A 15,435-nucleotide genomic window follows, 5' to 3' on the forward strand; every position below is an offset into this window, starting at 1 on the left:
CCTCTGGGCCACTGTACAAATCATCATGGACAAAATTTAGAAATTTAGAAGCAGAATATTTAAAATCATACTCATGGATTAAAAAAAAAAAAAAAACCCAAAAAAAATTAACAAAATCAGTGGTGACATAAATTAAGTCCAAACCATCTCTGAAGCATTTTTGGCCGCAACATAACAATTTAACCCAAACTAACCAATGCAATGATATTTATCCCAATATAAAACTATATTATTTCACTTATCATTACTGTTTTGTATTCCAGACCGCTGTTAGAAAAGAAACACCTGAATCCACTGTGTCCACATACTTTGTCTACATAGCATACGATATGTAAAGAGCACAAAAGAACATTCAGGTAAAAACAGACCAAATGTACGGTGTCGAAACAAGAAGGGAGGCACCATCCGGACCAGAACCACGGCCAGTACATTCTGTCTGTGTCGCTGACATCACTAAAGACAGGCGCGTCCACGCCTCCACGAGCGCGTTTGACGAAATCCTCTGTTATTGCAAAATAAACCACACACATCAGTCGGCGGCGGGGGCGGGGGGAGGGGAGGGGGGGGCTTCCATATCCAAAATAAATCATTCTTCTTGGCACAGAAAAATAGAGTGTTTTACATCACAGCATGCTGTCGAGGCAGGGCGAGTTTGGTACAGAAACAAAGGTCCGCCTCCGGATCCACCAGGCCCCTCAAAGCCACGCCCACGGACCACCACCCAGGCCTACACCCTTTACCAGTCACCCCGTCTGGACACATTCTCAAAAAAATAAATATGGAAACATTCCGGAACACGCGTCCCCGCTGCGGAGTCTGCACCCCGGGCCCGGTCAGAGCCCAGGCTGACCCAGGGCAGAACCTGTGGGAGGCTGTGGTTCTAGCGGTTCTACGTTCCACGGTGCAGAGGTTTGGTCCTCGTCAGGGTTGAAATCAGCAGCTCTGTCTGCTCCCACTGTGGGTCAGTTTCAGCAGAGAGTGTCGGTGTTGAAGGAGAGCTGCACCTGCCCAACACACACACACACACACACACACGCACACGCACACGCACACACACACGCACACACACACAGGTCAGTAAAGATGACACATACAACACAAATCAAAGCCACTTCCTGGAGCCCTGGTTCTAATTTTACCTTGTAAATAAAAAGACTATGTGGACAAAAGTATGTGGACATGTTGAATTCAGGTGTTTCTTTTCTAACAGGGGTCTGGGATACAAAATAATAATGACTAATGTTATAATCTAGTTTTATATTATGGGATAAATATCATTGCATTTGTTAGTTTGGTTTAAATTGTTATCTTTGTTTCCAAAATGCCTCAGAGATGGTTTTTACTTTATTTCTCTCAGCAATGATTTTGTCTTGCTTTTTTTTTTTTTTTTTTTTTTAATCCATGACTAGGATTTTAAGTGTTCTGCTTCTAAATTTCTAAAATATATTTTGTGTTCTGACTGTAATTTATAATTGTCTACCACAGCTAACCATCTACGTTCTTCACTTTTTCTTGTTTTCATTATTTTTTTATTGATGTTTATAAACTATATTGACAAAAATATTGGGACACGTCAGAGCTGTAGCTGTAAGATGTCCCGTTGATGATGATTTCTCTCAATATTAATTACATTTTTTTTATCTATGACTAGGATTTTAAACGTTCTACCTCTAAATTTCTAAAATATCTCATATTCTCTGACTGTAAATAATCATCAAATAAGGTAATTCAACTTTTTCGTTCCTCCCTGGTCTCATTTTCGGGCTATTCTACACTATGTGGACAAAAGTATGTGGACATGTTGAATTCAGGTGTTTCTTTTCTAACAGGGGTCTGGGATACAAAACAATAATGACTAATGCTATAAATGTAGTTTTATATTATGGAATAAATATCATTGCATTTGTCAGTTTGGTTTAAATTGTTATTTTTGCTTCCAAAATACCTCAGAGATTGTTTTTTTTTTTTTTTTTTTTTTTAATTTCTCTCAATATTAATTTAGTTTTTTTTAATCCATGACTAGGATTTTAAGTGTTCTGCTTCTAAATTTCTAAAATATATTTTGTGTTCTGACTGTAATTTATAATTTTCTACCACAGCTAACCATCTACTTTCTTCATTTTTTCTCGTTTTCACTATTTTTTTATTGATGTTTATAAACTATATTGACAAAAATATTGGGACACGTCAGAGCTGTAGCTGTAAGATGTCCCGTTGATGATGATTTCTCTCAATATTAATTACATTTTTTTTTTAATCCATGACTAGGATTTTAAAAGTTCTGCCTCTAAATTTCTAAAATATTTCAAATTCTCTGACTGTAAATAATCATCAAATAAGGTAATTCAACTTTTTCATTCCTCCCTGGTTTCATTTTGCAGGCTAATCTACACTATGTGGACAAAAGTATGTGGACATGTTGAATTCAGGTGTTTCTTTTCTAACAGGGGTCTGGGATACAAAACAATAATGACTAATGGTATAAATGTAGTTTTATATTATGGGATAAATATCATTGCATTGGTTAGTTTGGTTTAAATTGTTATCTTTGTTTCCAAAATGCCTCAGAGATTGTTTTATTTATTTATTATTTTTTTAAATTTCTGTCAATATTAATTTAGTTTTTTTTTAATCCATGACTAGGATTTTATATGGTCTACGTCTAAATTCCTCAAATATTTTTCATGCTCTGACTGTAAATAATAATTAAATAAGGTAATTCAACTTTTTCATTCCTCCCTGGTCTCATTTTCAGGCTAATCTACACTATGTGGACAAAAGTATGTGGACACGGTGAATTCAGGTGTTTCTTTTCTAACAGGGGTCTGGGATAAATACAAATGGGTCATCAGATATGACCCATTTGGATGTTCAGAGGCTCTGTAGTTACCATGGAAACACAGTCATCTTCTACAACAATCTTATTTTATTTTATTTTATTTTATTTTATTTTATCTTAACTTATCTTATCTTATTTTATGTCATTTTATTTTATCCTATTTAATCTTATTTTATTTTATTTCATTTTATTTTATCCTATTTAATCTTATTTTATTTTATTTTATTTTAGCTTAACTTATTTTATTTCATTTTATTTTATCCTATTTAATCTTATTTTATTTTATTTTATTTTAGCTTAACTTATTTTATTTCATTTTATTTTATCCTATTTAATCTTATTTTATTTTATTTTATCTTATCTTATCCTGAGCCGCTGTCTTCCATATCTGTCCGTGACTTTCCACTCACCCGTTCCTCTTCAAAGCTGATGAGTCCTTCGTCGTCGTCGCTCTCCAGCTCCTCTGGTGCTTCGCTGATCAGAGCGCTCAGCTCGGTGTTGGCCGGCCGAGACTTCAGCAGGTTGAGGATACGCTGCAGGGGCGACTGTCCTCCACCGGGGGGCGACACCTCCTGCTGCTCCAGGTTGTCACTTTGCTTCTTGGCAAAATTCACAAACACCTGGGCAAAGAAAAAGGACTTTCTTCATTAACTGAGTCTCATTATAATGAAGATATGCTACAGCAGGGGTGTCAAACATAAGACCTGTGGGCCAAAACTGGACCACTAAAGGGTCCGGTCCGGCCCAAAAACGACACTGAAGACAATGACAGTCAAGGGTTTCAAACTCATTACAGCCCAATGTGATCTGAAGTGGGTCAGACCAGTAAAATAATAACACAGTGATCTATGAATAATGAAAAATCCAAATTCCATTCTGCCTGTTAATACCTGGTGTTTCTTCCTGTACAATCACTTCCCTCAATGTATCCTCATGCAATCACTTCCAATTATGTGCAGCAAGTTTGTGCAAAAATCCTCTGCAATTCATGCAAAACTCTCTGTTCTTGCAATAACAATAAAATATTCATTGAATATTCGTTTTTATAGACTTTCATAGATTTACATACTGTCAATATTGTGTCTTCATATCTTATGTGTAGCTTTATTTTATTCTACTTTTTATTCTATTCTTATTTTACTTCTTAGTTTTTTGTAATTTCATATTTGATCTATTCTTATTTTCTGTCATATTTGTTTTTTTTATTCATATTCTTTGCACTGAAGTCTGAATTCTAATAAATGTTTTGTGTATTTGTAGAACAACTGTGATCTGTAAAACTACACTAAAATTTCAGGTTTTCAACATTTTTTTTTTAAAGGAGAGCTTGTAAATGTAAGTATTTCCTAATTTAATTTTACTTTTTTGCACTAAAACATAGGGGAAAAGTTTGGAGTTGGCATTTATATGTCATTATTTTACTGGTCTGACCCATTTTAGATCATATTGGGCTGAATGTGGCCCCTGAACTAAAATTAGTTGAAGACCCCTGTCCTATAGAGTGGGCTGCCACCCCCTGGTGGGCTAAAGAGGTACTGCAGATGGGCTACAAGAGATACAGACTACCAAAAAAAGAATTTTTTTTTCCTTAAATGAAATACATAGTCTGTAGTCTTTGGAGCTACACATTTCTAAATTATCAGCAAAAGATGTGAACTACCACACACTAATATCCACCAGTTTCCTTATTAACTTTCACTAGACACACACACTGCATCACTAGTCGCTTTTCAACTGAACATTTGTGCAAAACTTTACTGATATTTACTAAATATTGAAAAAACATAAATGCATAATGTCGGTTTTTCCATTAAATCACAAATGTGATGATTTTTTGTATTTATTATCTCGAGATGACACGAGAAGTCATTCCATAAACATGGAGATGAACGTAAATATGGTGTTGATTTACAAATATATGAATTATTATTATATATCATCCCTCTATCTTGTACTAAATTAAAAAATGAACGGTTTCCTGGTGTGTCCACACATACTGCACCGTGTTTCTTTTAAAACTCTCCTTCTTCACTTGTTGTAACGTCCGTCAACATCCATTTTTATTTTTTTATTCATATGACTCTAGTTGTGGAAAAAGGTCTTTCCACTGCAGTTTTGCCTGATATACCAATTGCGCTACACCTGGAAAACCACTTCTTACCAGTGCAAAAAAGTTTAATGGAAAAACAAGAGTTTTGGCGAAATTGTCATTTTTTCCATTAGGTAAATTTTTATGCAAAAGTTATATTTGTGCAATTTGAGGGTCAATGGAAAAGCGACTACTGACACCAGCCACTCACATCATTCCACTTGGAGGAAAATCAATAAAGTAGTTAAAATAAAACTCAATTACACAAAAAAAAGAAGTAATTTCCTTTTAGTGAAATAGTGGCCAGTCACTCACAGAAGTATTTCTATCTTCAAATATATTTAAAAAATGACCTAAAATTATCATTTGTGTTTAGAACAGAGTTGTGAAATTCTGGCAAAGACGCCAGTGAATTGGATTGTAGAGATATGAACTGGAGTTATTTCCGGTTTGTGTGACCACTAGAGGGAGTAGTGAGTCAGAAGTTATACTGTTGTTCTCTCCACTGGACTCAGATCTAAATGTAAAGATGGAGTTTGATGATGAAATGGCAGCGTTTCTTCGACAAGGGTCAGTTTGTTATTTAAGATGGAAGCGGTAACGTTTCCAAAACATTTAAAGTTTCTGGTATTTTTCTAAATACAGTAAGAAATAAAGGTAAGAAGATAAGTAAGAAATAGAAGCAATTAGTGTTGAGATAAAAGTGTTTTTCATGATAGAAATTTTAATGAATTTTTTCGTATAATCCAGTCCAGTTAGCTCAGTGAGTAGACCATGAGACTCTTAATCTCAAGATTGTGGGTTTGAGCCCCACATTGGGTGAAAGATCCTCCTTCAGATCTACCTCTAAAATAACTAATCAGCTGAGTTGTTTTCACCTGATTAAGACCATGAAGAACTCCTGTGTGGGAACTACACACAAACCTGCAAACTTTTAACACAAGTAAATATTCTGTTCATAAATACCAGGAAGAGTATCCTGACACTGAAGAAGTATGCATTTTCTACATTTATCCAACCTATCTTATATGTCATCACTAGTAGGAAAGATATGCAACATATTTATTAATTTAAGGTTGTAATGATCATTTCTGTGGACAAGTTTCACAGCTTTATAAAAAAAAAAACAAAAAAAAAAACAAAAAAAACTGTCCACCGCAAAGGACACTCCATAAAAATGTTTAAAAATGCATCTGAAAAGAACTGTTGCATCATGATGTTTCCAATGTAGGCAAATATTTAATTAAAAAAAGCCAAAACTTGTACTTTCCTGACACTTCCTGGGTCTCAGGAGAATATATGATAAATAATTAAGTACTGAACGGCCACAATACTGTTTTAATAAATCCTTACTTGCATTTACATTTGTTGTGAGTATGTGGACATTTTATTAATTTTCAATGCATTACTAAAGGCCCACTTTCACATTTTATCAAATTAAAAACACATATAAAAACACTTCATCGTTTCATTGTGATTTAATGTGTGAATGTGAAGGTGTTCAGATGTCTAAGTGGTTTGTTGCGTTCTTCAGTTGGGGGTTACCAGACCTAGATGAAGACACACTTCTATTTTCATCCCTCATTAGATCAGTAAAGTGACTCACATTGTCCAGTGTGGTCTGACTGACGGAGTAGTCCTCGATGCCCAGCACCTCCACCACCTGCTCCATTTTACTGAAGACCTGGGCCAGAGAGATCCGCTCAGACTTCAGCTGGTACTGGACCTTGGTGTGGTGACGCTCCTGTAAATGTGACCACGGGCCGATTAGTCCTAAAAGACCTAAACAACCGCTAAAAGGATGGAAAATGTTTACAAACCTCTGAACCACTAATCATCAATACATGTGGACACGTGTTTTTATGTTCAGTTTTCTCAGTTGATATTTTAATCTTCAAATTCACTCCTTCTACTGGAGCACTGTCTGCATCAGTGTGTGGTATGGTGGCTGTGATGCCTCTGCAGCCAGCAAGATCATCAGTGCCCCTCCCTCACAGACATTTTTACCCCACCCCAAGAAGGGGAGGCAAAGAGTGTTGTTTTTGGTTCCGTTTGTTACCTTCGCCAGGAAGTATTGTGGTCACGTTGCTTTGTGTGTTTGCATGTTTGTTTGTTTGTTTGCAAGATAACTCAAAAGTTATGGATAGATTTTCATAAAATTTTCAGGAAATATTGATACTGGCACAAGGAACAACTGATTAAATTTTAGTTGTGATGGGGGGGGGGGGGGGGTGTCTGATCTGCCTTGGTGGAGGTCTGTTCTCTTCAAGTGCTTTTCTAGTTTCTTTGATTATTAACACTCTAGCAGCAAAACTATTGGTTGAATTCATACAAAATTTGGTTTATAACTTGCCAGTGACCAAGAATAGATGTCAATACATTTTGGGAAAAATAGGTTAAAGTTTCAATTTTTTATGAATCTTTTAAATCTTTTTTTCCCCGTTTTCTAATAATGGCAAAATTTCCCATGCCTGTAGCAGCAAAACTGTTGAATTTATACCAAATTGGGTTTATACATTGACAATGACCCACAATAGATGTGGTTACATTTTGGGAAACATAGGTCAAAGTTAAAATTTTGTATGAATTTTTTAAAATATTTTTTCTTTTCCCATTTATTTTTAATGGGCAAAATTTCAAAAGTCTATAAAAACATAAATGTTGCTTCAAGTTACTTCAAACTTGGCACATATATAAGGACAATTGATATGCTGACATCAGCACATGCATAGACATGATGACATCAGCTGGATCGATGCCAAAATAAGCTACAATGTGTGCGGGGGGGGGCAGGGTATGATGAGCCTGGAACCACTTGTTTACACCTGCCTCACCCACAGAGCCATCAGCACTGCTGGTGACACCTCCACCCCTCCCACCCCTCCCATCCCTCCCACCCCTCTTCCGTGTCCTGCCTTCAGGACACTGTGGGTTTGAACTGGTGGTTTTCTGGTCTAAACTGGGATTTGTTTGTCTTTCAGCAGAGGAATCTTATACAGAAATGACCACCTTTCATCTATTGTTCTTGTATTTTTCTAGATTATCACTTTGATCTGATGTCCTCCAGGTTTAACGGTTGAACTCAGTTTATTCAGAGCCTGTTGTCCAATAGAACATGAGGTCAAAGGTCATCTGAACCGCCTGTTTATTATAACCCTTAGTCTGTTGTTTAGTTTGTATGTAAATGTAAGCAAACTCAGCTTTTCTCAAGTGTAAACATTAGACTTCAGTATATTCTCTCTATGTTAGTACTGTTAGAAATCCAGCCACTGGTTCCAGTTTTAGTCCCAGTTCTGGTTCTGGTTTGTGGTGTCAGACCTGAGTCTAGATAACTGAGGAGGGTTTTGTCAGGAAGGACATCTGATGTCAAACAGGGTCCAGGATAGACTGATGGATATGATGAAGAGGACATGCAGGTAAAAGAAGAAGATACAGTAGATGAGTTAGATGGAAGTAGATGATTGGCTGGAATGACCCTAAAGGAGGCAGCTGAAAATAATAGTAGAAGTAGATATTAGTTCAGCTAGAACCATTTTATTTTGGTGATGTGAAATTTCCGAAAAATGTTTCATTACAGTTTTATTTATTTAATCACTTTCTCGAGCAGTGAAACATTAACAGACAGTACATTATTTCAATAGTAAAAGATTACCAACAACTGAGTAATTATTTTCCTTTTATACTTCTTTTCTATTTAAAGTAAAATACTTCCTGGAACAATTATTGATGAAACAAACTACTATGACAAACAACCTGGTCTCGATAAAAGCATTGTTAAAAAAAAGCAAAAACACAATTATGACAAAGGTAATAAAAACTCAGCTTGTACATGTAGATGTTTCCCTCTGTGATCATAATGTTTTTTAGTCGTTAACAGTTACAATATGATTTAACAATAAAAAGTTCTTCAATAGTACGTGGTGAAATACAGCTACAAAAAACTATGTTTTATTTTTATTATGCTGTAATAAATTGATTACTATTGAAACAGTTTCTTTGAGCACATACATATAACATAAAGAATACAAACTGAATCCCTCTCGTTTGTTTAAAGAAGATAAACTGCACACATTAACAAACATTTTAAATCACATCCATTAAACAGGATGTTTAACTCATTTAATTTCTATGTGCATTAATATAAAGTCATGTCATACTCTATGTCAGTGAAATCTTCCTCTGACAGATTTTAATATCAGTGGTTTCAGCATCAGCAGCTTCTCCAACCAAGAAATAAGGGTAGAGTTTCTCAGTGAAAGTGTCTGTGTGAGTGTAGATGTGAGTCTTGTCTTCAGCGTTGTAGAAGGACACCTTCCCCGTGTCATAGTCCAGTTTAACTCTGATCCTCTGTGGACTCGTCTGCACTGTCACAGTCTGACCATCACCATTACTGTATACTCCACTGTCATGAACTAAACACCAAAATCCATCATCTGGTGAAGCACCTGTCTCTCCCTTCCTGTCAGCTGACTCTTTAACCAAACCTAAAGTCCAGTCAGGATGGTCTCCCACCTCCACGTCCCAGCTGTGTTCCCTGAGTTGAAGCCCTCAGAGCCATGAACATCAAAATATTCAGTGAATCTCTCTGGATTATCAGGAAGATGCTGATAAGTGTCTCCATTTCTCACACTGGTCAGATCATCAGACAGATGAAGCCATCCGTTTGCAGTGTTTGGGTCCAGGATGACGGGGCTGAAGTGGACCTTGTCCCTCATCTTGTCCCAGACTCTGAAGGACAGGTTGCCCAGGTGTTTGTCCACATGGATCAGTGCTCCTGAGATCAGCTGTGGCTCTGACACTGAGCACTGGGCTCTGGCTCTGCTCTGAGTGTCTTTACAACTGATGAGGAATGGAGCGCTGGCTTTCTGCAGCTCTTCTTCAACAGCACAGATACTGTCTGACACAGAGGACATCTGCTCCTCAATCCTCTTCATCTCTCTGATCACACTCCTCCTCTTCTGCTCCTCTTCCTCCCTCAGAGCTGCCAGTCTGGACTCCTCTTCCTCTTTCAGGAACTGCTGGAGTTTGTTGAACTCTGCTCTGATCTGATTCTCTGTGAACAAAACCTGTTTCTCTAAGTGTTGGATTATTGCATCGTATGTTTTCTGTGTTTGCTTGTATTTCTTCTTCTTGTTGTTTAGAGACTCTAAGTCAGATTTCAGCTGATCCTTCATTTCAGTAACTGCTTTTCCTACAGGAACCACAGTGTGTTCACGATCATGAGGAAAATCACAGCTAGAGCACACAGGTCTCTTTTCATCTTTACAGAACAGTTTAAGTTCTTCTTGATGTTTTGTGCAGACCACCTCCACCTTCTTTTCTCTTCTTTCTGTCTCAGATGATCCAACTTTCAGTCTCCCAGAAAATGAATCAGCCAGTTCTTTCAGACTGAAGTTCACACCTGGATCTTCTTTTGAAGATTTTCTTTTACAAATGGGACAGTTTTTGTTCTCAGTTTTCTCCCAGAATTCCTTCAGGCAGTTTGAACAGAAGCTGTGGTTACAGCTCAGAGACACAGGGTCTCTGAACGTCTCTGAACACACATGACAACTCAGGAAACGTTCAACAAGTTCAATCTTCTTCTCAGCCATTTTCTCTGATATGTGAGGTATCCTTTAAAAACAAGACTCACCAAACCTCTGTCCCTTTGAAATTACAGTAAAATCCTCCTGGAGATCCAGCACCCTGTAATGGCGTCTCAGCTCTGTCTAGTCCTATCTTAAACCCTCCCTCTCTACTGCGTCGACCTGTACATCATTCACACCCATCTTAAAATAAACGGCAGCAGAACTGGTTTGTACAGAAGTGAATAGTTCAGTCTTACTAAACCAACAACAAAGAAAACAAACCTGTTCAACAATATAAAAACACTAACACTGTCAAACCTGCAGAACTGTAGGAAACAACACACAATTACAAGCCAAGAGGTTTAGAAGATCCTTCATGTCCACTGCCTTCAGACTCAACAACACCTCAGTCTGATCATTCACAGACTGATGACTGGTTGTTTAATAATACTGGTTTTTATTTGATTTAGTTTCTTTCTTTTAACTGAGCTGATGAAAAAAGAGAATTCCTCCCTGGGGATCAATAAACTTCATCTATATCTGTATTCAATGAAATTTAGAATAACAGATGATAAGAAAATATCTTCCTAAGTGGACTTTGGAACTCTTTTACTAATTTGCTTTTGTACTTCAAAATCAAGACAGACATTTTATTCCTACTTGTAAATCATTCACAATCTTCTAAACTAATAAACCATAACACCATCGCTATAATGACAATCTTAATCATGAGAAAACTGTCAAACCAACAGAAAGTAATAAATAATCATTTATAACCAGTGGTGGAATCTGACTCAGGGTTTGGTAAAATACATCACAATAGTTAATATTACAAGTCTAGTTCCACTGATCACTGTCAGGAGAAGTGGTAAAAATGTGGATTATTTCATTCCAACAGTATCTGTCACTAGGTTGGATATATTTGGCAGAAAGTGAACAAGTAGTTGTTGAAGCAGCAAAATGATCAACATAAGGAACTGGTTGACGTTGCCATGGTCCATATTGTAACAGTGATGACTGGGTCAGAGCATCTGCACTACTGAAGGTCTTGTTGGATGTTCCTGGTCTGCAGTGCAGAGGCCCCACCTCTCTACTCTGTACAACATGATTTAAAGCAGTGATATTATGCTTTTTTAAATGGAATTATGCATTTTCAAACATTTCCCTGTGGTCTACATAATCTGTAAATGCTCTGCTTGGGTCTGAATTCTTCATTAATTCAACTCCACAGGTCCATCTTCAACCCTATTTCTGAGTAATGACACCAGAAAGGTCATTTTGAGCGCTGGCCCTTTAAATGCACATGAGCCACTTCAGGCCCCACCCCCTCCAGGCTGTGCTGCTGTGTCCTGTTCAACCAACAACTGAACATTTTAGGTAATTGGCTCAAAGTTTGGACATATTTTCAGTTTTTACAAAAACCGCTGCCGCTGACAAACAATTATGTCGTACTCGGAGAAATGTTCGTCAGAAGTCTTGACCTTATATGTGCAAATGTTGTGATGTAACTAGTTATAAAACGTAACAAATTAAGAAGGAATTAAAACAGGTTGTAGAAATCCACCTGATTTTTGCCGGAATGAATATAAAGCTAGTTTTGCTGCAGCTGGAGGGTTCAAATTCAAACTGTATGAACTATTAGGGTCCAAATACACAAATAGATGAACCACAGACTAATAAAAGTGGGTTCAGATAAATATAAGCCCTTAAAGGCTTGTACAAGTCCATTTACTGACATTTCTTCTGACTGTCTTGGTGTGTCTCTCTATCTGGTATCACCTTCTCAAATTACATCCAACATTTAAAGCTGTGACTTGAAGTACAGGACAGTTTACACCTCAGCAACAAATAAAAAAAAAAGAACTGATGGTTTATTCGTCTAAGCTGGAAATTTTTTTTGTTTCAGCAGAAGAATTTTAGAAAGAATTGACCATTTTTTAATCTATTGTTCTTATACGTTTCTAGATTGTCACTTTGATCTGATGTCCTCCAGGTTTAATGGTTGCACTCAGTTTATTCAGAGCCTGTTGTCCAATAGAACATGAGGTCAAAGGTCATCTGAACAGCCGGTTTATTATGACCTATAGTTATCATCTGTTGTTTAGTGACATCTGTGGTGTGTATGTAAATGTAACCCAGTGTTTCTCAAGTGTAAACATTAGACTTCAGTATATTCTCTCTATGTTAGTACTGTTAGAAATCCAGCCACTGGTTCCAGTTTTAGTCCCAGTTCTGGTTCTGGTTTGTGGTATCAGACCTGAGTCTAGATAACTGAGGAGGGTTTTGTCAGGAAGGACATCTGATGTCAAACAGGGTCCAGGATAGACTGATGGATATGATGAAGAGGACATGCAGGTAAAAGAAGAAGATACAGGAGATGAGTTAGATGGAAGCAGATGATTGGCTGGGATGACCCTAAAGGAGGCAACTGAAAATAATAGTAGAAGTAGATATTAGTTCAGCTAGAACCATTTTATTTTGGTAATGTGAAATTTCAGAATAATATTTCATTGAAATGCTTTTTATTTATTTAATCACTTTCTCAGGCAGTGAAACATTAACAGACAGTACATTATTTCAGTACTAAAAGATTACCAACAACTGAGTAATTATTGTCCTTTTATACTTCTTATATACTTTAAGTAAAATACTTCATGGAACAAGTACTGATGAAACAAACTACTGACAAACAGTTACAACATGATTTTACAGTAAAAAAGTCTTCAAATACGAATACAAAAATAAAATTGATTTTTAAAATTTTCATTACACTGTAATAAATTGATTACTATTGACACAGTTTCTCTGAGCACAGACATATAACGTAAAGAATACAAACTGAATCCCTCTCGTCTGCTTAAAGAAGATGGAGTAAGGATGCAAAGTCATTTTGTTCCAATGGATAAAGTGCACATATTATTATTATTAACACACATTTATAATCACATCAGTTAAACAGGATGTTTAACTCATTTCACGTCTATGTGCACTAATATGAAGTCATGTTATACGTCACTGAAATTTTACTTTGACAGATTTTAATATCAGTGGTTTTAGCATCACCAGCCTTTCCAACGTTAAAATAAGGGTAGAGTTTCTCAGTGAAAGTGTCTTTGTGGGTGTAGATGTGAGTCTTGTCTTCAGCGTTGTAGAAGGACACCTCCCCCCTGTCATAGTCCAGTTCAACTCTGATCCTCTGTGGACTCGTCTGCACTGTCACGGTCTGACCACAACCATTAGTGTATTCTCCACTGCGATTCTTTAAACACCAGAATCCATATTCTGGTGAAGCACCTGCCTCTCCCTTCCTGTCAACTGACTCTTTAACCAAACCTAAAATCCATTCAGGATAGTCTCCCACCTCCACGTCCCAGCTGTGTTTCCCTGAGTTGAAGCCCTCAGAGCCAAGAACATTGGAATATTTAGTGTTTCTCTCTGGATTATCGGGAAGATGCTGCTTTGTGTCTCCACGTGTCACACTGGTCAGACCATCAGACAGATGAAGCCATCCGCCTGCAGTGTTTGGGTCCAGGATGACGGGGCTGAAGTGGACCTTGTCCCTCATCTTGTCCCAGACTCTGAAGGACAGGTTGCCCAGGTGTTTGTCCACATGGATCAGTGCTCCTGAGATCAGCTGTGGCTCTGACACTGAGCACTGGGCTCTGGCTCTGCTCTGAGTGTCTTTACAACTGATGAGGAATGGAGCGCTGGCTTTCTGCAGCTCTTCTTCAACAGCACAGATACTGTCTGACACAGAGGACATCTGCTCCTCAATCCTCTTCATCTCTCTGATCACACTCCTCCTCTTCTGCTCCTCTTCCTCCCTCAGAGCTGCCAGTCTGGACTCCTCTTCCTCTTTCAGGAACTGCTGGAGTTTGTTGAACTCTGCTCTGATCTGATTCTCTGTGAACAAAACCTGTTTCTTTGAGAGTTTCATTATTTCATTGTATGTTTTCTGTGTTTCCTCATATTTGTTCTTCTTTTCCTGTAGAGACTTTAAGTCAGATTTCAGCTGATCCTTCATTTCAGTAACTGCTTTTCCTACAGGAACCACAGTGTGTTTACGATGATGAGGAAAATCACAGATAGAACACACAGCTCTGTTTTCATCTTTACAGAACAGTTTAGGTTCTTCTTGATGTTTGCTGCAGACCACCTCCACCTTCTTTTCTCCTTTTTCTGTCTCAGATGATCTAATTTTCAGTCTCTCAGCAAATGAATCAGCTAGTTCTTTCAGACTGAAGTTCACACCTGGATGGTCATTTGAGGATTTTCTTTTACAAATGGGACAGTTTTTGTTCTTAGTTTTCTTCCAGAATTCCTTCAGGCAGTTTGAACAGAAGCTGTGGTTACAGCTCAGAGACACAGGGTCTCTGAACGTCTCTGAACACACATGACAACTCAGGAAACTTTCAACAAGTTCAATCTTCTTCTCAGCCATTTGTTCTGGTATGTGAGGTATCCTTTAAAAACAAGACTCACCCAATCTCTGTCCCTTTAAATTTACAGTAAAATCCTCCCGGTCTGTGTTTTTCGAGGAGATCCAACACCCTGTAATGGCGTCTGTGCTCTGTGTATTCATATCTTAAACCCTCCTTCTCTACTGTCGACATGTTACTTATTCACAGTCATAAACTAATAAACAGCAGCAGCACTGGTTTGCCCTGAAAGGGACAGTTCAGTCTTTTTAAACCAACAATAACAAACAAAACAAGCCTCTTCAACAATATAAAAATACTAACACTGTCAAACCTGCAGAACTGTAGGAAACAACACACAATTACAAGCCAAGAGGTTTAGAAGATCCTTCATGTCCGCTGCCTTCAGACTCAACAACACCTCAATCTGATCATTCACAGACTGATGATTGATTGTTTAATAATACTGGTTACCCTCGGCCACACTGACCGCAGGGTACTGTCATCAGTTGGTCGTCCGTC

General features: G+C 37.5%; 2 protein-coding genes across 2 annotated transcripts in view; both read right to left on the minus strand.

Annotated features, from left to right (window-relative positions):
* Positions 1 to 272: 272 nt before the first annotated feature.
* Positions 273 to 15,435, minus strand: part of LOC115425569 (ATP-binding cassette sub-family A member 2-like) — a 116,739-nt gene continuing 101,576 nt past the window's right edge. The window contains 3 exon segments of the mRNA XM_030143197.1: positions 273 to 1,004; positions 3,250 to 3,459; positions 6,535 to 6,672. Of these exon segments, the coding sequence (XP_029999057.1) occupies positions 969 to 1,004; positions 3,250 to 3,459; positions 6,535 to 6,672 (384 nt within the window). The 3' untranslated portion in view covers positions 273 to 968.
* On the minus strand, positions 8,620 to 10,634 carry LOC115425338 (tripartite motif-containing protein 35-like). Its single transcript, XM_030142800.1, is given in 2 exon segments — positions 8,620 to 9,460; positions 9,463 to 10,634. Coding segments are annotated over 2 exon segments (1,431 nt in total). The 5' UTR covers positions 10,520 to 10,634; the 3' UTR covers positions 8,620 to 9,086.

This window comes from Sphaeramia orbicularis, chromosome 9, assembly GCF_902148855.1.
Source record: "Sphaeramia orbicularis chromosome 9, fSphaOr1.1, whole genome shotgun sequence".
Taxonomy (NCBI): domain Eukaryota; kingdom Metazoa; phylum Chordata; class Actinopteri; order Kurtiformes; family Apogonidae; genus Sphaeramia; species Sphaeramia orbicularis.